This window comes from Oncorhynchus nerka, linkage group LG20, assembly GCF_034236695.1.
Source record: "Oncorhynchus nerka isolate Pitt River linkage group LG20, Oner_Uvic_2.0, whole genome shotgun sequence".
NCBI classification, from domain to species: domain Eukaryota; kingdom Metazoa; phylum Chordata; class Actinopteri; order Salmoniformes; family Salmonidae; genus Oncorhynchus; species Oncorhynchus nerka.
The window spans coordinates 53,646,099-53,670,697 of NC_088415.1; the positions used below are offsets into that span (position 1 = coordinate 53,646,099).

The window sequence follows — 24,599 nt, forward strand, 5'->3', positions numbered from 1 at the left end:
ACGTTGAGTGGGAGGTTATTTTCCTGGCACCACACTCCCTGGGCCCTCACCTACTCCCTGGAGGCTGTCTCCTCATTGTTGGTAATCAGGCCTACTATTTGACTACTTGACTAAACTTGACAAACAGTTACATGACCAATTTGTAAGTCGCTCTGGATAAGAGCGTCTGCTAAATGACTTAAATGTAAAATGTAAATGACCTACAGCATAGTCAAGCAAGTTATGCTTCCGATATTTTCAACAGGGTACTGGAAAGCTCACACATCGGTAATAGTCTCAAGCAGCCTTGTACTACTCCGGAGCATCTGCCTCTGTCATCTCAGTGAACCTGATGAAAATCAGTTAACATGGTGACCATCAAAGTTTTTCATTGTTTTTCACCATGTTAACTGTATATATATATTTTTTTTAACTATGCAAAATCCTTGGAAACGGTAGTTGAAGGTGGGGAAGCCTATGGGCTTTTGAATACTTCCAAGCAGTCAAAAAACGGTACTTTCAATTGAATACGCAAAAGGGTAATTCCCTGACCGGGAATCGAACCCGGGCCGCGGCGGTGAGAGCGCCGAATCCTAACCACTAGACCACCAGGGAAACTATACTCTCAGCTTCAACAAGTGACATAACATATATTACACGACGTACACATAATGTCCGAGAGCTAGCTAACTTAAAGTATTCACACTTGGCTTTTACGAGGGAAGAGGGGAGCACACGGTGAGCAAATCACTCTGCAGTAGCGGTGTGAGGGTAAAATCACTGGGGAAGCCAATCCATTAAAAAAAGCGTGTTGTGATTATTGCGTTGTTTGCTCTATAACCTGTTAGCTCATAGGCCAAGCCACCGTGATATATAGGCCTAAGGCCGAGACAATAAGAAGACACAGTGTCAGAATACATTCAACGCAACATCTGTTTGGTGAAGTCCACAAAGCATTTTTCATGTAACAAACAGTTACATGACCGACAGCATGGTCAAGCAAATTAATGTATCTGACATTTTCAACATGGCACCGGAAAGCTCACAGCACTTCGGCAATAGTCCAAAGTAGCCCTGTAGTACTTCCGAGCGTCTGCACCTTTGCTCTACCGACTTTGTTAACATGAAGAAAAACAGTTAACATGTCCAGCAAAGTTTTTCATTGTCATTCACAGTTAACAAGGTGAAACACAATGAAAAAGACTTGCAACCAGAAATTGTCCAGTGAGTAAAAAATGTTGTTCCCTGACCGGGAATCGAACCCGGGCCGCGGCGGTGAGAGCGCCGAATCCTAACCACTAGACCACCAGGGAAGCCATAACATTATGGGAGAAAAGTTACATAAAAAAGCTTCACCTGTCATGTTAACTATGAATGAAAAAGCACGAGCGATATCCTATGCTCTTGCTTATGCTGGTGTGTCTGTTTGTGGTAGAAATGTCCTTTAAGCAAGTAGCTAGAGATAACATAGGTAGCTAGAGGTTATACACTTAATTGTATTGTTCCATCTATTAATCTAATCTGCTCACTGTGATTAAAATGTATATACTTTATTCTTATTAAATACAAACTTTCCCCTTGATTTTCACAGCAGACAGGGAGTCCAGCTTCAGAAAACTGCCAAATGGAATCCTTGTTTTAAAGGACAGTAAGGATTCCAGGAGTTACAGGACAAAAAACTACTAAAAGAGCATGGAGCAGGGCTGTGTCTCCAGACAAAGTGGTGGACTCAGCCAGGAGGGCTGTACTGTTCAGAGGTGGCAACCCAGCAAGCAGAGCACATTTGCCAGGTCAGCATAAGATGCAGTTTGGCTTTTATAAGGCCCAGACCTTCAAGTGGGTGGTTGAAAGTGTGCTGGGTTTGGTATTTGGTGGCATCGATGCAGAAAGAATCTGCCTCTCAGCCAGCAAGTAGTGATTTAAAAAACCATGCTGCTAATATAATGGCTTTCAAGAAACACATGGAGCTCTTCCCTGAAGGCTGGGAGGCTATCATGATTAAGTCCAACATCCAGCCACTGTTATATGGGTGTAAAATGGCACAGTGATGCCATCTGTTGGTAAATGTTCATTACTGCAACTCTTGTGTTGTGATGTACTGAACAAGACTGGTTACTCGCATCAATGCCTCTGTCTCGTCATTTAACGTTCAAACAGCCACCTCCCACCACCGAGCCATGCAAAGACCAGATGACCACTGGTCCCATTTCCCAGAGGTCCTCAACATCCTCACTCAGGTCATTGCTGGTTGGAAAACTACACCCCTCCCAGAATCTCAATAGGACAATAAGGAATGTGATTGAAAAGAAGACGGATAACATTACTAAAGAGATCGATGGAACGGTAGGAACGGTCTTGGAAGCAATAGCAGGCCATTCAGCTGAACTACAGAGGGTTGTCAAGCGTGTGGACGAGGCAGCACCTTCTCCCAGCTGCCCACTGCACTGAGGCTAGGAAACACTGTCACTACCAATAAATCCACAACAATTGAGAATTTCAAGATTAGGGGGAAAGATACCCAAGCTAGAGTGCAGTTGGAGGCAGACACAAATCCAGGTCACCAGATCTACATTCCAGCTGATGCCGATTTCCTGTTTGCCATGGCCACTGTCGAAGACTACTGCTCGTTCAGAGTCCCAACCATTGGGTCCTGGTTCATCCAGACTCTGTGCAAACAGCTCAAACAGGGCTGTCCCAGGTGAAGCCTGATTTAATATGTGCTCTAAGAGCACCAAATCTGGTGGGTCGCTTCGGGAGGTTTTGAATGGCTCGAGGTCATTTATACATTTTTGATTAATAAAATACTACAGTCTGAACTTTAAACCAGGTTAAAAAGTGTGTAGAAATTATAATGAACTTACTTTTTAAAATATAATTTAAAGTGGCAATACCTCACTTTTTGGGTGACCTGACCAAATTCACATAGAAATGTGTTATAGATCTATCATTCTACTTGAAAGCAAGTATAAAGCAGTAGATCTGTTCTATGTGCGCTATTTCTATGCTTCCCGGTCTTCATTTCTTTTGTTAGGTCTTTTACTTTCGGTTCTGTACACAATCTTCAAAGACCTGAAACAACAATAATATAGATATAAAATATATTTCAGTGGTTTAGATGGTACAATGATTCTCTATCTTATTTTGTCACATAAACTGAAATTAGGCTAACTATGAGGTTTAGCAACCAGGAAATGGCGGAACGATTTCTGCATAGTGTATTTGTAATCTCTGAAAATGTTTTCTTCATCACAGTATTTTCAATATTAACGCTATTAGCAGCGCTATTTTGGTTGATTTTTGTAGTCTCAAACTAGTGAGTTTATTAACATTCTTAAAGTATATGGGCAAAATGTTATTATTGACAATGAAAGAGGTGGGAATGTTTTTCCCTGTAATTGTAACATTTACTATCAATATAGCATTGAAATAGTTTTCCAGGTTGTATTTTAGAGATGAGGCCAAACCATTTGAAAAACAATGCTCTGGAGGAGGCATAAATATTCTTACATGGTAATGACCTAACAAAGCAGATGTTGAGTAGGAAAGAGCTGACAATGCAAAACTGACCACATTCTACAGAATAACAGTGTTATTCGGAACTCCAGTCTACACAGTCAGGTGTAAACCAAGGACTTGTCCAGATAAAGGCTAGAACAATATTACCATAAAATATATTAGCTCGCAGTGAGCAAGTCCCCTGACTAATCATAAACTAATGCATTATTGCATTCTGATTTGCAAACTGGTGGTGAGCTAGCTAACATTGCTAATAATAAAGTTAGCTAGCTTGCTTAACATTGACATATGGTCAAACTGGCTACATTCTCCATCTTGGTAAGGTTGTAATTGTCCAACACAGATTTGTTGTCATCTTTTGGTTCAAAAGGTAAAAAGTCAGTGGTGATACATCACAATTTGGCAACAAGATTTGAGTTTGCCACTTGGAGTGTTGGTTAAATGAAATTTCCCACTGGGAACTAGGAGCTTGCAAAAGTCCAGGGGCATTGCTGCATCTCGATCAAGTAGACTGGCTAGATTTAACCAAACTAATAATATATTTGATATGTGAAGAGTTCAGGATCACCATTCTTTGTAAACAAGTGGATTCTCATAGCAAGAACAAAGTAATCGATATCAACACATTGCTTAAGCTTGACTTTATTGCATGTTGTGATTTGATCTTTCCTAATTTGGGTAATTTTTTACAATCATGTTCTTACCTGCCTTTCACCTTAACATATTTTATACCTGGAAATAAATATTTTAATCAAAGGTTGGTTGCTGAAGGCTTATTAAATCACATTCTCCTCAGAATTAGAGACATCTTGTTGAACTTTAAAAATGTGAAACATGGCTAGTAGAAAAATAGACACCCATTTTACTGATCATCTCCAGAACACATTTATTACAGATAAAGAAAACATTCCACAATTTCCAGCATTTAATGGAAAAATTTATTAAAATCTCATGAGTTTGAAACATCTTTCAGGAAATCAGACATGCCAACCAATGTTCAACACACTGTCTTATGGGAGATGGGCCACAGTAGAGGCTGCTGTGGTAGGGTTCCTGAGAGTGACAGCTTACTGTTTAGACATGACAGCCTTTCTGAAGTGTCTCCATCCAGAAGGAGGGACAAGATTTGGCGCTTTAAGTCAGCCAACCAGAGGTGTTTCAGAAGTAGGGGAGGAAGAGTTTCTTGGTGAGGGTGTACTTGGGCTCGGGCATCTGTTTGGAGTCTCTATACACTCCTCTGCTGACCTCACGATTCACACGCGTCAGCACCGACAGAATATCCTCCCCTCTACACAGGAAACAGGAAATACACATCACAATACATCTCTCACCTGTTATAGAGATGTATGTTTTTAACCTTTATTTAAGAACAAATTCTTATTTACAATGATGGTCAAACCCAGAAGACGTTGGGCCAATTGTGCGCCACCCTATGGGACTCCCAATCATGGCCGGTTGTGATACAACCTGGATTCGAACCAGCGTGTCTGTGGTGATGCCTCAAGCACCGAGATGCAGTGACTTAGACCACCATGCCACTCGGGAGCCCAGCGATAACAACCTTGTATCTGCCATCATGGTGTCTGTGACTGCATGGGCAGCGTCATTGAGGCTATCTCCATTTTAAAATAGTCACATTTCTTCTTTTGATGTATGAAAAAAGTGGCAAGCTTATATGGCCACCTGCAGTGCTGGAGTCTTGAACCAAATCTTATGTGAAATGAATTTGTGACCACTAGATGGTGGTCATATAGCTTAAAGCCATTTACAAACTAAACAAACCAATTTGAAGAAGACAATAAGGGTCTGATCATTGGCCGATCGCTCCCAACCCGTACAAATTCCCACCCAGTTGACTATTTAAAGTGTAGTCAAAATTAAGTTTGGGTTTGCCTGGTGACATTACAAGGCAGTAAATTGGTTTATAGACTAATAACGAAGAGAGTTCCAAATCTGTCAATAAGAGCTAGTTTTAAGTTTCCCCCTCCCTACTCAGACCATTCCCAGACAATCCGAGCAAAATTCTGTCTTGAGAAAGTTTTCTAAAAAGCACAACAAAAAATATGAAAAACTATTACAGTAAGGTACTTAATTGTTACCCAGAAATGATTTGATATTGATATAAAAACAGCTGCATTGGGCCTTTAAAATGGTGGAATCCCTCAATGGCAACATCCCAAAAATGGGTAATTTCTATGTAATGATCTTAATAAATCTCTATGGTTAATGCCAAACCTAACCCGCTTCCCTTCTAATTCACCTGTCCGCTCCCCACTCCAGCTGTTTGCAGAGCTCCTGGATGTAGATGGAACCTTCCTTAGTGTTTCGGAATGACTTGCACTCCTCTACTGTTGCCATACCGATCAGGAAGTCTGCATCCCAGGGGATGGACTCGATGGCGCCGGCGTCTGCCTCATACCGCCCCTCGCTCTGCCTTATGGAGGGGATGAATAGGGCCCCTTGCTGGAAGCCCTTCCCCTGGCAGGCCTGGATGAAGAACAGTTTGGGTTTGCCCATCAGAGAAGGGCACTGCTTGCTGGTGAAGGGTTGTGTGAGGGAGCGAATGGGCACCTCCCCCCCATCTGTCCCAAACACACAACCCTTCTCCCCATGGGACAGCACACACACCACCTAGGACCAGGCACAGGGATTAGAGTAGTTCAACCTACTTTAATTAATTGGAGTCCAATTGGGCTTCAAGAGTAGAGCTACTGTACCTCCTGAAGAGACTGGAGAATTATGACCTCACTACTCACCAGAGCGTCTGCCTGTATGTGACTCCGCCCTCCAAGCTCCTCTACCGCACCCAACATGGTCTTCTCTGTCAGGTCGCTACACACTTCCACTTTAAACCCCAACCTGGAGAACACATTATGCAGAGCCTCTACACACAGAGACAGAGAGACAGATGGGAGAATTTAACATCCAGGTTGGCCAATTGGCTTCACTGAATGAGATCAGGCTCATAATATCAACCAATGAGCGAGCATGCCTACTCTCGTCCTGCTCAGTTCCTGGTCTGTCTGTCAGACCTGAAAATCCCATGAAGTGGTAGTTATTGATGATTAAGCACGTCCCCCGAGGATTACAGGTCATGGAATAGTGCTCCATCTGTTGGGCAAACAGACACAGGAGTTACCACCATGGACAAAAATCAACCAAATGTTAGATTCTATCCCACTGTCTAACCTCAGAGGTCTTCCAGGATTGCGTCGGTGAAGTAGTCACCTGGTCAGGCCCAGACCCAGGCTGAGTTTCCGTCATTGCATCAGAGTACAACCTTATGCGTTGCCCACGTTCACCTGTGGACAATGGACAAGAACACACTTCAACTACCTGTGTGTGTGTGTGTGTGTCTGTGTGTGTGTGTGTGTGTGTGAGACTTACAGTTGGGCCGTGTCTCTGATATAGACAGGCTCTGTAGTGACTGAGGGGAGCTGAGTTGCTGTTCCTGGTTGCTGATTGGCTGAACAGAGTACTCCTGCCGTGACACACTGCCCCTTGCTGAAAAACAGCAACCACATGAAACAAATAACTATATTTTAATATACTGAACTATCAAATCAGCGCAAGAGAGTGGTGTGAGAGAGAAGAGAGAACAGTGAGAGTGACTTGTACCGGCTAGCCAGGTGTGTCAATATGTACCTTCTCTATGCTGCCGTACTGTGTGGGCCAGCTGTGTGTCAATATGTACCTTCTCTATGCTGCCGTACTGTGTGGGCCAGCTGTGTGTCAATATGTACCTTCTCTATGCTGCCGTACTGTGTGTCAATATGTACCATCTCTATGTTGCCGTACTGTGTGGGCCAGCTGTGTGTCAATATGTACCTTCTCTATGCTGCCGTACTGTGTGGGCCAGCTGTGTGTCAATATGTACCTTCTCTATGCTGCCGTACTGTGTGGGCCAGCTGTGTGTCAATATGTACCTTCTCTATGCTGCCGTACTGTGTGGGCCAGCTGTGTGTCAATATGTACCTTCTCTATGCTGCCGTACTGTGTGGGCCAGCTGTGTGTCAATATGTACCTTCTCTATGCTGCCGTACTGTGTGGGCCAGCTGTGTGTCACACTCCTCCAGTATCCTCTGTAGCTCATCCAGTCTGTCCTCTGTCAGCAGCTCCTGCCTCTCCATCTCACACAGCACCTCCAGAGCCGTCTATGGGGAAGAAAGAGAAAGCGAGAGAGAGTGTAATTGTGTGTGTGTGTGTGTTAGGCTGCGTTTACAAAAAGGCAGCCCAATTCTGATATTTTGCCCACTTACGGGCAAAAGCTGATCTGATTGGACAAAAGACCAATTAGTGAAAAAAAAAAATCAGAATTGGGCTGCCTGTGTAAACGCAACCATAGAAGTACGGTGAGATTCCCATTTTCAGCCCGAACCCGACGGGCCTTTAACAGGCTGGGTCTGAATTTCTGAGAATTGATTCGGTCCGGGCGGGGTTCGGGCTTGCTGCAAACCTTTTACTACTACTGCTCTCGTCGTAGCAGTAGCCACTATCGGCACCAGGATTACAAGATTGGCTGGGTATGAGACATGTGGCCATGATTAAACATATTTTTCTGATGACTGAAACGTTTTCAAATTGTGATGCGAAAAGGCTGGAGCGCACTCAGGAGAATGATGAGCCACGAGACCTAGACAAGCTGCGCATCTTAGAATCAGGAGAAGCCGACACATCCTAACTTATATACACCCTATGACTGCACCGCTAATGGGCCTTCCTTGTAAAACTATTGAAAGGAGACCCATAACTGATCCAAATGTTTTCCTAATCAGGCCTAGGCTTGATGCAGTTATTTCAGAATAACATGCATCCACAACATGGGGCTTTTGAGCAATTATTCAAATGATGGATGTTCAGTAGAAAATATCTTTAATATCTTTTTGCTTAGGTAACTGTATAATTCCAGATTTCACTTCCAGCATTTTAAACAATTCTTCAATTCCTACACTGTGTAATCATGTACACACTAGGTCACGTTTCTTTTGTCTTAGTATGCCTACATTTTTTTATATTAATATCAATAATTTTCCTTGGCAGAATAATTATCTTCTTTGACTGTGCATTTGTCAGTTCTTACTTTCGCCACTAGGTGGCGATTGGACGATTTATGGGGGTCACAGTACACCTGAAGTTGTTGACTATGTTTGTGCTTGCCAGTTAGCCTGCAGTTCTCAGCTGTTAGGAGCCAACGGCTAGCAGTTTCTTACTGGCAATAAAAAACGGAGGAGTAAATAATTCAGTATTGACTCAAATTATGGAAATTTAACAAATCAAACAAATCTCGTAAAACAATTAATGGTAACCTCGTAAGAAATTCAGTTAGACCAGCGTTTATTTGAAACAGGTGCCGTTGCCCGGCTATTAAAAAGGGACAGGGGGCTATTTGAGACTGCGCTTAATTAAAGTTTTACGGTGTTTGTTTGTTTAATTATTCTAGGCTCTAGAATCAAATAGATCAAGAAGAAAAATACAAGACCAAAAAGGAGGAGGAAGAGACACGTGCTTATTCTGTGCTAAATGGGTGTTGGATTTAAAAAAAAATCAACGGTCATTTGACCGTTTAGATCAATGTAAACACAAAATAAATTAAGAAATCACAGTCTTTTCTAATGAAATCACGTTGTAAAGCCTTTTAAAAACAGTTGCATTCATAAAATGCAATTGCTTTATACATGTTGCGGTTGCGTGAAGCTTGGAGCTCAATTGATATCGCATCGGATTACTGTAATCAGTAGTAAACAAACACTCAAAAAACGGGCAACAGCAGCAAGATCTAATTTCTTAAACTATGGATATTTTATAAAGTCAAGATGCATTCAACGGAGAGTTCTGAGAAAATATGCTTCCTTGTCTTCCCATGCTGCTGCCGCCTCAACCACATTGTTCTCAACAGTCAATATAGCCTACTGGTGAAATGGCAACGTTATCTTTTCTAGAAATCGAATTTAAAAATATAAATGTATTTATTTCACCTTTATTTAACCAGGTAGGCTAGTTGAGAACAAGTTCTCATTTGCAACTGCGACCTGGCCAAGATAATACAAAGCAGTTCGACACATACAACAGAGTTACACATGGAATAAACAAACATACAATCAATAATACAGTAGAAAAATCTATTGACAACATGTGCAAATGGGGTAGGATAAGAGAGGTAAAGGCAATACATAGGCTATGGTGGCAAAGTAATTACAATATAGCAACTAAACACTAAAATAGGTTGTGCAGAAGACGAACGTGCAAGTAGAGATACTGGGGTGCAAAGGAGAAAAATAAATAAATACAGTATTGGGATGAGGTAGATTGGATGGGCTATTTACATATGAGCTATGTACAGGTGTAGTGACCTGTGAGCTGCTCTGACAGCTGGTGAGGGAGGTAAGAGTCTCCAGCTTCAGAGATTTTTGCAGTTCGTTCCAGTCATTGGCAGCAGAGAACTAGAAGGAGAAGCGGCCAAAGGAAGAACTGGCTTTGGGGGTGACAAGTGAGATATTCCTGCATGAGCGTGTGCTACGGGTGGGTGCTGCTATGGTGACCAGTGAGCTGAGATAAGGCGGGGCTTTACCTAGCAGAGACTTACAGATGACCTGGAGCCATTGGGTTTGGCGACGAGAATGAAGCGAGGGCCAGCCAACGAGAGCATACAGGTCGCAGTGGTGGGTAGTATATGGGGTTTTGGTGACAAAACGGATGGCGCTGTGCTAGACTGCATCCAATTTGTTTAGTAGGGTGTTGGAGGCTATTTTGTAAATGACATTGCCGAAGTCGAGGATCAGTAGGATGGTCAGATTTACAAGGGTATGTTTGGCAGCATGAGTGAAGGATGCTTTGTTGCGAAATAGGAAGCCGATTCTAGATTTAATTTCGGATTGGAGATGTTTAATATGAGTCTGGAAGGAGAGTTTACAGTCTAACCGGACACCTAGGTATTTGTAGTTGTCCACATATTCTAAGTCAGAACTGTCCAGAGTAGTAATGTTTCTTATCGATGGCGGTTATGATAACATTTAGGACCTTGAGCGTGGTTGAGGTGCACCCATGACCAGCTCTGAAACCAGATTGCATAGCGGAGAAGGTACGGTCAGATTCTAAATGGTCTGTAATCTGTTTGTTAACTTGGCTTTCAAACACCTTAGAAAGTCAGGGTAGAATAGATATACAGTGAGTGAAAACCTCCTTCCATCAGCAAGGGCATTGAAGATGAAACGTGGCTGGGTCTTTCAGCATGACAATGATCCCAAACACACCGCCCGGGCAACGAAGGATATATATACAGTGAGTGAAAACCTCCTTCCATCAGCAAGGGCATTGAAGATGAAACGTGGCTGGGTCTTTCAGCATGACAATGATCCCAAACACACCGCCCGGGCAACGAAGGAGTGGAAGCTTCATAAGAAGCATTTCAAGGTCCTGGAGTGGCCTAGCCAGTCTCCAGATCTCAACCCCATAGAAAATCTTGAGGGAGTTGAAAGTCCGTGTTGCCCAGCAACAGCCCCAATACATCACTGCTCTAGAGGAGATCTGCATGGAGGAATGGGCCAAAATACCAGCAACAGTGTGTGAAAACCTTGTGAAGACTTACAGAAAACGTTTGACCTCTGTCATTGCCAACAAAGGGTATATAAACTTTTGTTATTGACCAAATACTTATTTTCCACCATAATTTGCAAATAAATTCATTAAAAATCCCTCAATGTGATCTTCTGGATTTTTTTTTCTCATTTTGTCTGTCATATTTGAAGTGTACCTATGATGACAATTACAGGCCTCTCTCATCTTTTTAAGTGGGAGAACTTGCATAATTGGTGGCTGACTAAATAGTTTTTTGCCCCACTGTAGGTCTGTAGCAGTTTGGGTCTAGAGTGTCTCCCCCTTTGAAGAGGGGGATGACCGCGGCAGCTTTCCAATCTATGGCAATCTCAGATGACACAAAAGAGGTTGAACAGGCTAGTAATAGGAGTTGCAACAATTTTGGCAGATAATTTTAGAAAGAGGGTCCAGATTGTTTAGCCCGGCTGATTTGTAGGGGGTCCAGATTTTGCAGCTCTTTCAGAACATCAGCTATCTGGATTTGGGTGAAGGAGAAGTGGGGGAGGTTAGGGCGAGTTGCTGTGGGAAGCGCAGGGCTGTTGACAAATGCTTCTTGAAATTCTCAATTAATGTGGATTTATCAGTAGTGACAGTGTTTCCTAGCCTCAGTGCTGTGGGCAGCTGGGAGGAGGTGCTCTTATTCTATATGGACTTTTGTGTCCCAGAACTTTTTTTGAGTTTGTACTACAGGATGCAAATTTCTGTTTGAAAAAGCTAGCCTTAGATTTCCTAACTGCCTGTGTATATTGGTTCCGAACTTCCCTGAAAAATTGCATATCATGGGGGCTATTCGATGCCAATGCAGAACGCCACAGGATGTTTTTGTGCTGGTTAAGGGCAGACAGGTCTGGAGTGAACCAAGGGCTATATCTATTCCTGGTTTTAAATTTAAAGGTGTATTTGGAGGGCGAGTTAGTTAGAATGATATCTATGAGGGTGCCCATGTTCACAGATTTGGGGTTGTACCTGGTAGGTTCATTGATAATTTGTGTGAGATTGAGGGCATCAAGCTTAGATTGTAGGATGGCTGGGGTGTTGAGCATGTCCCAGTTTAGGTCACCTAGCAGCACGAGCTCAGAAGATAGATGGGGGGGTAATCAATTCACATATGGTGTCCATGGCACAGCTGGGGCAGAGGGTGGTCTATAGCAAGCGGCAGCGGTGAGAGACTTGTTTCTGGAAAGGTGCATTTTTAGAAGTAGAAGCTCGAATTGTTTTGGTACAGACCTGGATAGTAAGACAGATCTCTGCAGTAGAGTGCAACGCCGCCCCCTTTGGCAGTTCTATCTTGGTGGAAATGTTATAGTTAGGGATGGACATTTCAGGGTTTTTGGTGGTTTTCCTAAGCCAGGTTTCAGACACAGCTAAGACATTGGCAGAATGTGCTAAAACAAACTTAGGGAGTAGGCTTCTAATGTTAACATGCATGAAACCAAGGCTTTTACAGTTACAGAAGTCAACAAATGAGAGCACCTGGGGAGTAGGAGTGGAGCTAGGCACTGCAGGTCCTGGATTAACCTCTACATCACCAGAGGAACAGAGGAGAAGTAGGATAAGGGTACGGCTAAAGGCTATAAGAACTGGCCGCCTACATGTTCGGAACAGAGAGTAAAAGGAGCAGGTTTCTGGGCACGATAGCATAGATTCAAGGCATAATGTACAGACAAAGGTATGCTAGGAAGAGAGTACATTGGAGGTAAACCTAGGCATTGAGTAATGATGAGAGAGATAGTCTCTAGAGACGTTTAAACCAGGTGATGTCATCGCATATGTGGGAGGTGGAATAACATGGTTAGTTAAGGCATATTGAGCAGGGCTAGAGACTCTACAGTGAAATAAGACAGTAATCACTAACCAGGACAGAAATGGATAAGGCATATTGATATTAGGGAGAGGCATGCGCAGCCAAGTGAATCGGATGGGTCCAGTGAGTGGTTGGGCTGGCTGGGGACACGGCGATTCAGACAGTTAGCAAGCAGGCCAGGGCTAGCAAGCTAGCAGTTAGCAGACCCACACCACATTGGGTGAGGCGGGTCGCAGGAGAGTATTTTGAAGTAGAGGTTTAGGAATAATATTAAAAAGAATGCGAAGAAAAATATTTTTTTAAAGATATGTACATGGGACAAGACAAAGACATCTGACTGCTACGCCATCTTGGATTCATTCCATGTATGTGATGTTGGACTCGGGTAGGGCTCGGGCTAGGTCGGACCGGGCTCAAATTTTCTAGTGTGCATTTGCAAATGAGTGTGTGCATGTAGGTGTTCTCACAGTGCAGGGATCCAGTCGTCCTCTGGGCAGTTTGTCACTCAGCAAAAACTTCATCTTAGTGAGATTCTCCTTAGTTACATCTTCTGAGACCTTATACAACATCCTCCTGAGAGAGAGAGAGAGTGAAAGAAAGACAAAGACATAATGCAACCAGTGAATTACCAGAATGTCCAGCTGTTCAGTGATGCTGTGCTATGTGGTCCATTGTGGTATGTGGTCCATTGTGGTCCCCCCCCCCTGTGCTCACCTGTACTGTGAGAGGGCAGGGCATGAGTCTGTCTGGGTGTGGGCCGTTTGCTCCGGCTGTCTGCTGTCGGTCTCCAGGAGGCGGTGAAGGTCCAGTCGACCAATGACAGAGAGGAGTTGGGACAGGAAGTAGTGGTCCTTCAGCAGGCTTTTCTCCTGCAGCCTCAGGAACAGGCCACGCCCATCCGCCACCTGGAGCCAGCCCACAAAGGATTAGACGGTGTTGCGTTCCAATTCTCTACACTTGCTTTCACTGATATAAAAGGAATGGACTGATGGGAAATATAATGATAGGAAACTCTATAGCCATGGACCACTTTGAAAACAAGCGTTTTAATTAAAACATGCTCTGGGGATACAATGTACATTGTGTTTTTTATATTTTTTATACCCAAATTCAATTCAAATGTATGGTATTGGTTACACCTTTCACCAGTTTCCATTTGGCAATTGTAACATCTGAAAGGATTGCATAGCAATATGGCATAAACTCCATAGTGCGCTAGGATGCGCTATCCTAACCACAATCCTAATATACATCATCCAATCACTTCAAAGGAGGTTAGTATTAGCCATTCATCTCGATCTTAGCCCTCTGTATGTGGTCCCTATCCCTCACCGTCTCCAGGCGTTTCCTATTGAGCACATCTCTGCACAGGAAGCACAGGGCAGCCACCTCAGAGGAGTCCAGCTCCTCATCGATACGAGACAGCAGGCGCAGGTCCATCACACACTGGATCCCCTGACCAGACTGCACTGCAACATCCACTTGCACAGGGCTATGAGAGAGCGGGGGGGAGAATAAAGTAGAGGAGGTTTGTAAGTCCAACATGTTGGTCCATTATTGCTGGGTCAGGTATGAGGAGATGACCAGGAGGAAGGATTCCTAAAGGGCTATGAGAAGTGACCAGTCTCTATATATAAACTCCTGGGTGACAGAATGAGAAACCCACAGGCCACAGTCAACAGTGTAGGATGTATGAATGAAGGAGAGGTGAGCTCATATGGTTTTATAAATAGGATGTCAACATGTGTGTTTTTCCATCATTACCTGATTAGGTTTTTCCTAGTCATAGATATTTTTATTTTACCAGGCAAGTTGACCGATAACAGATTGTAATTTACAGCAACCACCTGGGGAATAGTTACAGGTGGAAGAAACAGAAGAATGAGCCAATGGGAAGCTGGGGATGATTAGGTGGCCACGATGGTATGAGGGCCAGATTAGAAATTTGGCCAGGACACCGGTGTTAACACCTTTACTCTTACGATAAGTGCCACCGAATCGTTAGTTACCACAGATAGTCAGGACACCCATTTACATCCCATCCGAAAGATGGCATCCTACACTGGGCAATGTCCCCAATCACTGTACTGGGGCATTATGCTCTCCTTACATGCCGACCAGACTGCACGCGTGTCTGCGTGCGTCATTGCACGCATGTTGATTTTGTCTCCCCACACCAGATGCGATCAGGACATGCAGGTTGAAATAAAGTCTGAACCATTTATATTCATTTGGGGGCAGTTCGAAAAGTCTGAAACATTTATGACAATTTAGCTAGTGAGCTTGCTGTTGCTAGCTAATTTGTCCTGGGATATAAACATTGGATTGTTATTATACCTGAAATGCACAAGATCCTCTACTCAGTTCCATCTTTCAATCACCCACGTGGCTATATGCGCCTAAAAACCAATGAGGAGATTTGAGAGGCAGGACTTGCAGCGCCTTGAGCATCACAAATAGAACCAAGATCTATTTTAGCGCCCAGCTACGCAGACACTCACGAGCAGTGTGGGTACAATGATTGAATAACATGTATGTGTAAATTTATGCGGTGTGGTGAGCATGTTAGACCATGCACTCTTCCATCACATGTACAGCCGATTCTCAGGATCTTACACACTATTGAGATGCTGTTGAGCCCACACTATTACACTGTCTGAGTCAAGGACTACACACTTTCTGGAAAGTTTTGATTACAATACTGGGTGGGGTGAATATATTTTATATGACATACATTATTTTTTGTTAACTAGTAAATAGTGTGTTTAAATTATTTCTAATTTAACAATTTCTGCTAGTTAGTTTTTGCTTCCATGCGGGTTTTAGCTTGCTTGAGCCTGCTAACTGAGGAGTATTAATTCACCTGTTTCCATACATGTTTCATGATAAACATTTATCTTACAAAGGAGTTGTTTAATCTAACTGCTTAACTATTTATTTATTTATTACCCATTTTTTTTTTCTTATCTACAGGAAAATGCCACGGGCACTACCTGATGTGTGGAGACATTTCACTGCAGCTAATGTACAAGGAAAAGCAGCGTACATTTGCAAATACTGTGCCAAATCATATGTGAAGAATGCAACAAAGATGCAGAATCATCTGGCCAAGTGCATAAAGTTCCCTCAACACTCACAACCTCTGACAAAAGTCCCTCTACTTCTATTCGAGGTGAAAATGATGAATCAGACACCTTATCGATAGCAACAGCTCATGGTCCTCCTGGAATCAGAAGTTTTTTTTGACTCAATTGCGGAACGTAGTCCGAGAAATGCGGATTAATTTCTTGCTCGAGCTGTGTATGCAACTGGTTCACCTCTGATGCTCACAGGCAACGTGTATTGGAAGAGATTTCTGAATGTTGTTCGCCCAGCATACACCCCTCCAACCAGACTAACCAGATTATCTACTCATTTGCTGGATGCAGAGTTCAAGTGAAGGCCAAGCAAATCATAGAGAAAGCAGACTGTGTTGCAATCATCTCTGATGGGAGGTTGAATGTTTGCAGGAAAGGAATAATTGACTACATCAACCCCACCCCTCAACCAGTATTCTACAAGAGCACAGACACAAGGGACAACAGACACACTGGTGTCTACATTGCAGATGAGCCGAAGGCAGCCATCAATGACCTTGGACCACAGGAGGTATTTGCACTGGTGACAGACAATGCTGCGAACATGAACGCTTTCTAAAGTGGAGGAGTTCTACCCTCCCATCACACCCATTGCATGTGCTGCTCATGCATGGAATCTGCTCCTCAAGGACATCATGACACTGAAAACAATGGATACGCTCTACGAGAGAGCCAAGGAAATGGTTAGGTTTATGAAGGGTCGTCAAGTTATAGCAGCAAGGAGTCTCTCCAAGAAATGGCAATATCACAGTCTGCCGATATGGACAGCCCCATCAAGAGGATCCTCCTGTGTGATGTATTTTGGGAGAGCGTGGTAAGCAGCCTGAAACTCCTGAAAACTATAGTAGTATTAGCCATTGCATGGATTGAAACAATTCCATCCTGTCTGATGTTCAGACTCTGTTGCAGATGTAAGCGAAGAATTCAGCACTTTAGTGCAGTACAACTGTTTTTCACAGCATTGCCATCACCTTTGAAAAAAAAATGGATTATTTGACATAAAATATTACAAATAAAAGTATTATTTCTACCAGCATTTCTTTTGAAAGTTTACACAAATGCTGGTATGTTGAAAACTATTGTCCAAAGTGAACAAATGAACTCAAGCTTACGGACAATGTCAAATGTGATATAGAGAAACATCGGAGTGAGTTGGGTGCGTAATTACGCAGGTACTTTCAGATGACACAAACAACTGGATTCGTTATCTCTTTCATGCCCTTCCTCCAGTCCACTTACAGATATCTGAACAATAGAGCCTCATCAATATTGCATCAAGCAGTTCTGTGAAAATGTAATTTAAATCAGAAGCCACTGCCAGATTTCTGGATTGGGCTGCGCTCAGAGTATCCTGCCTTGGCACATTGCGCTGTTAAAAGACACTGATGCCCTTTGCAACCATGTGCCTATGTGAGAGTGGATTCTCAGCCCTCACTAGCACGAAAACTAAAAACAGGCACAGACTGTTTGTGGAAAATTATTTAAGACTGAGACTCTCCAATACAACCCAACATTGCATGAGCATCCTTTCAAGCACACCCTTCTCATTAACCTGTGGTGAGTTATTCACAATTTTTAATGAACAAATAAAAACTTTTATATGTAAGATGGCTAAATAAACAGCAAAATGACTGATTATTAATATATTATTATTTGTGCCCTGGTCCTATAAGAGCTCTTTGTCACCTCCCACAAGCCAGGTTGTGACAAAAACTCACTCGTTCTTATGTTTAATACATTTATTGTATAGTGTGTGTGTGTCAGGCTTACAATGATGGCAAAAAATGACATTTGAGAGTGTGCTGACCCTGGTGCTAGAGGGGGTACGCAGCTGGAGGTTGAATGTTTGAAGGAGTAGGGGACTATAAAAAGTTTGAGAACCACTGGTGAACACTATATTTACACAAATACACTTAATAAAATACATGGTATTGTTATTACTCAATCGTCCTAAAATCGGTCTCTTGTGTTGGGCAACGGGTTGAATACAGAGTGCTGGTGACACCTTACTCCATCCACTGCAATGCAATACACTGTATATGGGATACTTATTGGTGACAACTTACTCCACCCACTGCAATGCAATACACTGTATATGGGATACTTATTGGTGACAACTTACTCCACCCACTGCAATGCAATACACTGTATATGGGATACTTATTGGTGACAACTTACTCCACCCACTGCAATGCAATACACTGTATATGGGATACTTATTGGTTTGTGGGGGGAAATATCAAATAATCTTCACCTCCCAATGCTCTAAACTCAAGGCTACGCTGCCGCCCCACAACTTAGTTGTGGCCAATGGAATGGGAGGAGTATAAAGTGCTCCTGGCCCTGACGTACAGGACGGAAATCGATTCGGAGCAGGCGAGTTTGATAAGGACCGTACAAAGGACCGAAGACAGGTTAACAAAGTTATGTTTTCATGTCTTAAAAAATGTTTTACTTTTGTTAAAACATTTATACACATTTTAAATGGCTTTTACAGATTTGGATGTTTTACATGAAAAAGTACTTTTATTTATGGTTGTTTTTACTGGTTTTAACAACATGTACTTAACAATTTAAATGTAATATTCAAATGCTGTTTTTTTTACGTGTATAAAGGCGGTAAATATATAAATGAACAGTTTTAAAAAGGAAATGTGACTATAAAACTTTTTCAAAAACAAATAAAGTGCTCCTGGGTAATTATGACACATTCACTTGAAGTCAGAAACTCGAGTTTCCCACTTGGGAAGTATCAGAATCAAACAATAGGAAGCTTTACACAAATAACTTTAATTTGACATGAAGTGAACGTGGCATTTGACCACAGTCCCCCATGAAATAACACCATCTGTAGATTCTACAGACCCAACTGAGTATTTCCCACCCCACTTAGGCAGAGACAGGTAGAACATTGGCCATTGGTTAAAAATCTACATCTTTTTTTTTTATGAGTTAATGTCCCTACAGGAGGACTTTTGGTAGGCAGTCATTGTAAATAAGAATTTGTTCTTAAGTGACTTGCCTAGCTAAATAAAGGTTAAATAAAAACAGTGTTGAAATGTGGGCTTTTATTTAGAAAGTTCCCCGATTAACATAAAGTGAGGTCATCATTTGTGCTGCTGACAGAATAGTTTATTCTGTACTTTTGAAATTGTAAATACTATGCAAAAAATGTCTACACCATGTTAAATAAAATCAACTAATTAAACAGTAATACAGCACTTGACTGTTGTCATGGATAGGAACTTAAAATAAACTTTAAAAGGCAGACACAACTCACCTTGGGTCGGCTGGGCGAGTATTTCCCGCCGGCTTCTTCTACTAACGAAACTACGTAGTCAGTTAATGAGACGCCAATGAGATAAAACACGACTAAATAGAGAGAACAGCCAATTCACTCAACTGTACGCAAAATGTATAATTTTTTATTTTTTTAAATTACCACTGCCACCGCACTCTTCGAGCTGTCCTGTTTTCTTTCGGTTTGACTTCTTCTCCACGGTTTTATCATTTGAGTCAGGAAGTAGGTCATGACAATGGGCGTGGTTGTACAGTAACATGACGCATTGAATAAAATGCTCAAAAATCTCGTCATCCCTTTTCTGGTTACATGGACAGCTAATTATAGGGCCTTTGGTGTAGTATGTACAGTTGAAGTCGGAAATTTACATACACTTAGGCTGGATTCATTAAAACTTGTTTTTCAACCAATCCATTTCTTGTTAACAAACTATAGTTTTGGCAAGTCGGTTAGGACATCTACTTTGTGCATGACACAAGTAATTTTTTTCCAACAATTGTATACAGACAGATTATTTCACTTAAAATTCCCCGTATCACAATTCCAGTAGGTCGACATACAATAACTTGACTGTGCCTTGAAACAGATTGGAAAATTCCAGAAAATTATGTCATGGCTTTAGAAGCTAATTGACATCATTTGAGTCAATTGGAGGTGTACCTGTGGATGTATTTCAAAGCCTACCTTCAAACTCAGTGCGTCTTTGCTTGACATCATGGGAAAATCAAAAGAAATCAGCCAAGACCTCAGAAAAAATTGTAGACCTCCACAAGTCTGGTTCATCCTTGGAAGCAATTTCCAAACGCCTGAAGGTACCACGTTCATCTGTTTAAACAATAGTACGCAAGTATAAACACAATGGGACCACACAGCCGTCATACCGCTTAGGAACGATACGCGTTCTGTCTCCTAGAGATGAAGATACTTTCGTGCGAAAAGTGATGATTTGGGGATGTCTGATAGTATTTCTGATTGTCTTAACTCACCACCACTAATGAGCTGTGGAGCTTCTCAAAGTGCGGAGGTCAAACTATGTGCGGAGGTCAAAATCATAAAAAACGATCTTCCAAATCTATTATTTTCTAATGTAGATTACTTCTCCTTGCCATGATCATTTACCAGATGATAAGACAAGACGTGAAAAATAAAGTTTTTCTAACATATGATGGGGATCCCTGGGTAGCCGGTTTTCCTAGGAGGGGGTTCCTGGGTCACCGGTTTTCCTAGGAGGGGGTCCCTGGGTCACCGGTTTTCCTGGGAGGGGGGTCCTGGGTCACCGGTTTTCCTGGGAGGGGTGTCCCTGGGTCACCGGTTTTCCTGGGAGGGGGGTCCCTGGGTCACCGGTTTTTCTGGGAATGGATCCCTGGGTTGCCGGTTTTCCTAGGAGGGGATCCCTGGGTTGCCGGTTTTCCTGGGAGGGGATCCCTGGGTTGCCGGTTTTCCTGGGAGGGGGGTCCCTGGGTCACCGGTTTTTCTGGGAATGGATCCCTGGGTTGCCGGTTTTCCTAGGAGGGGATCCCTGGGTTGCCGGTTTTCCTGGGAGGGGATCCCTGGGTTGCCGGTTTTCCTAGGAGGGGGGTCCCTGGGTCACCGGTTTTCCTGGGAGGGGATCCCTGGGTTGCCGGTTTTCCTAGGAGGGGGGTCCCTGGGTCACCGGTTTTCCTGGGAGGGGGGTCCCTGGGTCACCGGTTTTCCTGGGAGGGGATCCCTGGGTTGCCGGTTTTCCTAGGAAGGGGTTCCTGGGTCAGACAGTATACAGCGGTCTGACTTCCCCCCGGGTTTTTGATGACTCTAGTACCCACCTCTACGGCCCCCGAGGTGGTGACTACCCCCCTCCTCCTGCATACGGCTTCCCGGCCTATATATATGTAAGTCCCCCACCAGGCCAGCCTTCTGCCCCCTACCCCTCTGGTCCCCATGGTCCTCCATACCCCGGTCAGCCTGCAGGGTACCCCATTGGTACCTACCCAGGCCAGCCTCACCTTGGTGGTCCAACACCAGGATATCACGCCCAGCCCACAATACCACCCATGCCCCGCATCACTACTCCTACAATGCCAACCAGTGCACTGTGCGGTAAGCCTGAACCCTCCTCTCTCACCTGGCTGGGGCTTATTCTGAGCTTTCTCTTACTCTCAAATAAGCTCGTTTGCACAGATTAATATGAATCCTTGATACTTAAGTTTATACTTGAGTAGTTGATCACCAGTCTTGTGTTCTGATGATGTTACTGACAATGTCATTAATGAGGTTTCTGCTGATGTCACAGGCGATGGGGAGGGGTTTGCGGCAGGCCGTTTCAACAGTCTGAAAGTGCGACATGCCTTCATACGAAAGGTGAGACAGCACAACAAGCAAGCACACACAAACACAAGGTGATATAATTAAACAATAAGGCACGAGGGGTGTGGTACTGTATATGGCCAATATACCACATCTAAAGGCTGTTCTTACTGTATGCACGACGCAACGCGGAGTGCCTGGATACAGCCCTCAGCCGTGGTATATTGACCATATACCACAAGACCCTGAGGTGGCATATTGCTATTATAAACTGGTTACAAATGTAATTAGAGCAGTAAAAAATACATGTTTTGTCATACCTGTGGTATACGGTCTGATATACCACGGCTGTCAGCCAATCAGCATTCAGGGCTCGAACCACCCAGTTTATAATATAGTATAATATTGTCTCTTTCTCTTAGGTGTATATGATTCTGGCATCTCAGCTACTCATCACTGTCACACTCGTTGCAGTGCTTGTGTTTCTATGACTGTGGTATGTCTGTGTATTAGTGGTTTTGTGTTACTGCACACGTGTGTTGAACTGAGTTACTCTTCTCTGCAGTGACTCTGTAAAGCGGTTTGTGATCAGAAACCCAGCCGTCTACTGGTTGTCATTGTAAGTACTATCCCTTTGTACTGACCTATGTTTTTAGTGTTGTTGGATTGACTGCTGTGCTGGCCTATGTCTTGGCTGTGCTGTTTGATTGACAGCTGTGTTGACCTATGCCTTTGTAGCACTGTGTATATCGTCACTCACATTCTGCCGGTCTGCCGTAAAGGACCCAGGTGAGTCTCTTTCTTAAAGAACATCACCTCTAGAAGATGACAATAAAGTTGACCATAAAATTAATAATAGTTTACAATATAGTTGACAATAGAGTTTTATTGTATTAAAGTGCTGTCCTTAACGTAGCCACTCGCCTGTCTTTAGGAGGAAATTCCCACGGAAAGTCCTCCAGCTGCCCACCTTTGTAAGTAACTAGCACTATTCTGTACTGGTCCAGGCTAGTCTATAGTCTACAATGGTATTTACTGGTCGATGATGGACTTTAGTGGTTTGTGCTGGCCTGCTGTGGTTTATATGGATCTGTGTTTTCTGTTGCACAGACACTGGCCATGTCCTACTGTACATGACAGGGACCATATCCAGGTGAGACAGACACACAGTGTGGTAGTCATGTCTGTCTGTCGCCGTGTGTGCGTCTCTGCTCTGTGTGTAGTTTCTATGATACTAAAGCAGTGCTTCTGGCTCTGGGCATCGTATGCATCATCACCACAGTATTCTACTTCCAGACCGCCGGGACGGCGCAAATGGAATGTCATCAAACACCTAGAAACCGTGCGGTTGATACTATTCCACCAATTCCGGTGCAGTCATTACCATTAGTCCGTTCTCCCCCAATTAAGGTGCCACCAACCTCTTGTGGTGTGTGCGTATGTGTGTGGACCTCACCTCATGCACAAGCCTATGTTGTGTACTGGGGGTCGTTGTCATGGTGGCAGGCATCATCACAGTCATTGTGCTCTCCTTCACATATGTGAGCTTGCACTTTAGACACCACGTGTTTGATATCATTCCAATGACTCTATTCCAGCCATTATTATGGGCCGTCCTCCCCTCACCAGCCTCCACTGATGCCGAGTCATGTTTTTATTCTATTACCGTTACTATTGTACTGAGGATAAAACACAGGTAGATGTAGTACAAACAGAACCACTTAAATTGTATCAGCATGTGTTTCTTCCTATAACATATACAATATGTATAATATATGTCTGATATATTGAGGTTTGTACTGATGGTATTTCTGATACATTGTTGTTTGCATTGATGTTGTGTTGCTAGTGGGATATATTTAAGCAATAAGGCACGAAGCGGGGGGGTATATGGACAATATACCACAGCTAAGGGCTGTTCTTAAGCATGACACAAAGCGGAGTGCCTGGACACAGCTCTTAGCCATGGTATATTGGCCATATACCACAAACCCCCGAGGTGCCTTATTGCTATAATAAACTGGTTACCAACGTAATTAGAGCAGTAAAAATACATGTTGTCATACCCGTGGTATACAGTCTCATACCACAGCTGTCAGTCAATCAGCATTCAGGGCTCGAACCACCCCGTTTATAATAGCAGTTTTACTGTCGTTATTTATATATTACTGCCATTGTAATGGCGATTCCCATTAAAAAGTCACTGTCACAAGAGAAAGCCGTCCGTAACGCGTCAGTCAAGAATCAGCTTTCCAAACGGTAAAGTTCCCATATACTGCACATATACAATAGAAATAGCTCCTAAACACATATTCCTCTTCAAAAGGTACAGAGAGAAGCATACAATAAGCTGTATCTGTGATATGGTAAGAACCTCTCACCTGTGCTAACCCTTCCTGGTTACCTATATACATGTGACCCATGACCCCAAAATAAAGTGCCCTCTATTGTGAATATAATGACCACAGGAAAAGGAGGGCCAAGCATGCCCCCATTCTCAACCACAAGTTACCGGTGGCCGAAAACACAATCGTAGTGGGACGAACGAGTGACGAATTTCCGGGAAAGGGCGGTCCATTTAAAAATGAATTCTTTCCTCCCTCGCCCTGCAAGTGTAAACCAGAAGTGTCCACTTAATTTGAGGGCTTATGATGTGTCTGTTAAGTGTTTGGAATGCAGCCCAGACATTCCTGTGGCTGCTGAAGCTCATCGGTGCAGCCCACAGATGATTCCCCTGGAAACAATGAGCTGGAAATAGTGAGGTACTTTCCGAAAAAAAAGTGTGTCTGCTAGGGGCAACCCTGCAGTGTAAAAAAAAAAGCCTCTATTTTACATTTTGCTTATGAGTACATTTCAAACTATTTTTGGATTACAATGGGATTTTAAGGCTCATATAAATGTCCTGCTTAATATGATGTTTATGTCATCATCGCAAATCAACTGCACTATACTTAGACACTTCCACCAGTAAAATGGCTCTTTGGCT

At 43.2% G+C, this 24,599-nt stretch overlaps 1 protein-coding gene, 2 non-coding genes and 1 pseudogene across 4 annotated transcripts; 1 reads left to right on the top strand and 3 right to left on the bottom strand.

The window, feature by feature from the left end:
• Positions 1-522: 522 nt before the first annotated feature.
• Positions 523-594, bottom strand: trnae-cuc (transfer RNA glutamic acid (anticodon CUC)). The gene has a single exon. It is a non-coding gene; the product is annotated as a tRNA-Glu (tRNA).
• Positions 595-1,220: 626 nt separating this feature from the next.
• On the bottom strand, positions 1,221-1,292 carry trnae-cuc (transfer RNA glutamic acid (anticodon CUC)). Its single transcript has one exon. It is a non-coding gene; the product is annotated as a tRNA-Glu (tRNA).
• A 3,063-nt stretch (positions 1,293-4,355) lies between these two features.
• On the bottom strand, positions 4,356-19,543 carry casp8 (caspase 8, apoptosis-related cysteine peptidase). 2 transcript variants are annotated; one of them, XM_029623045.2, is made up of 11 exons: positions 19,310-19,542; positions 14,225-14,384; positions 13,607-13,797; positions 13,360-13,465; positions 7,520-7,649; positions 6,883-6,999; positions 6,685-6,797; positions 6,492-6,606; positions 6,252-6,379; positions 5,756-6,126; positions 4,356-4,783 (listed from the first exon to the last, which is right to left on the bottom strand). In XM_029623045.2, exons 2-11 carry the CDS (start codon positions 14,330-14,332, stop codon positions 4,654-4,656), a joined length of 1,509 nt encoding a protein of 502 aa, XP_029478905.1. In that variant the 5' UTR covers positions 14,333-14,384; positions 19,310-19,542; the 3' UTR covers positions 4,356-4,653. The 2 variants fall into 2 exon arrangements, with proteins under 2 accessions (XP_029478905.1, XP_064861668.1); XM_065005596.1 differs by having other exon boundaries at positions 4,670-4,783; positions 5,856-6,126; positions 19,310-19,543.
• Positions 16,790-22,599, top strand: LOC135563104 (protein lifeguard 3-like; annotated as a pseudogene).
• The last annotated feature ends 2,000 nt before the right edge of the window (positions 22,600-24,599 follow it).

Excerpts from the sequence above, each read along its gene's own strand:
- casp8 (XM_029623045.2), bottom strand. The coding sequence starts at position 14,332 with ATGGACCTGCGCCTGCTGTCTCGTATCGATGAGGAGCTGGACTCCTCT. Across the intron at positions 6,798-6,882 it reads ATCAGAGACACGGCCCAACT|GTGAACGTGGGCAACGCATA; the intron begins GTAAGTCTCACA and ends CATTGTCCACAG. Across the intron at positions 6,127-6,251 it reads ACATACAGGCAGACGCTCTG|GTGGTGTGTGTGCTGTCCCA; the intron begins GTGAGTAGTGAG and ends GCCTGGTCCTAG.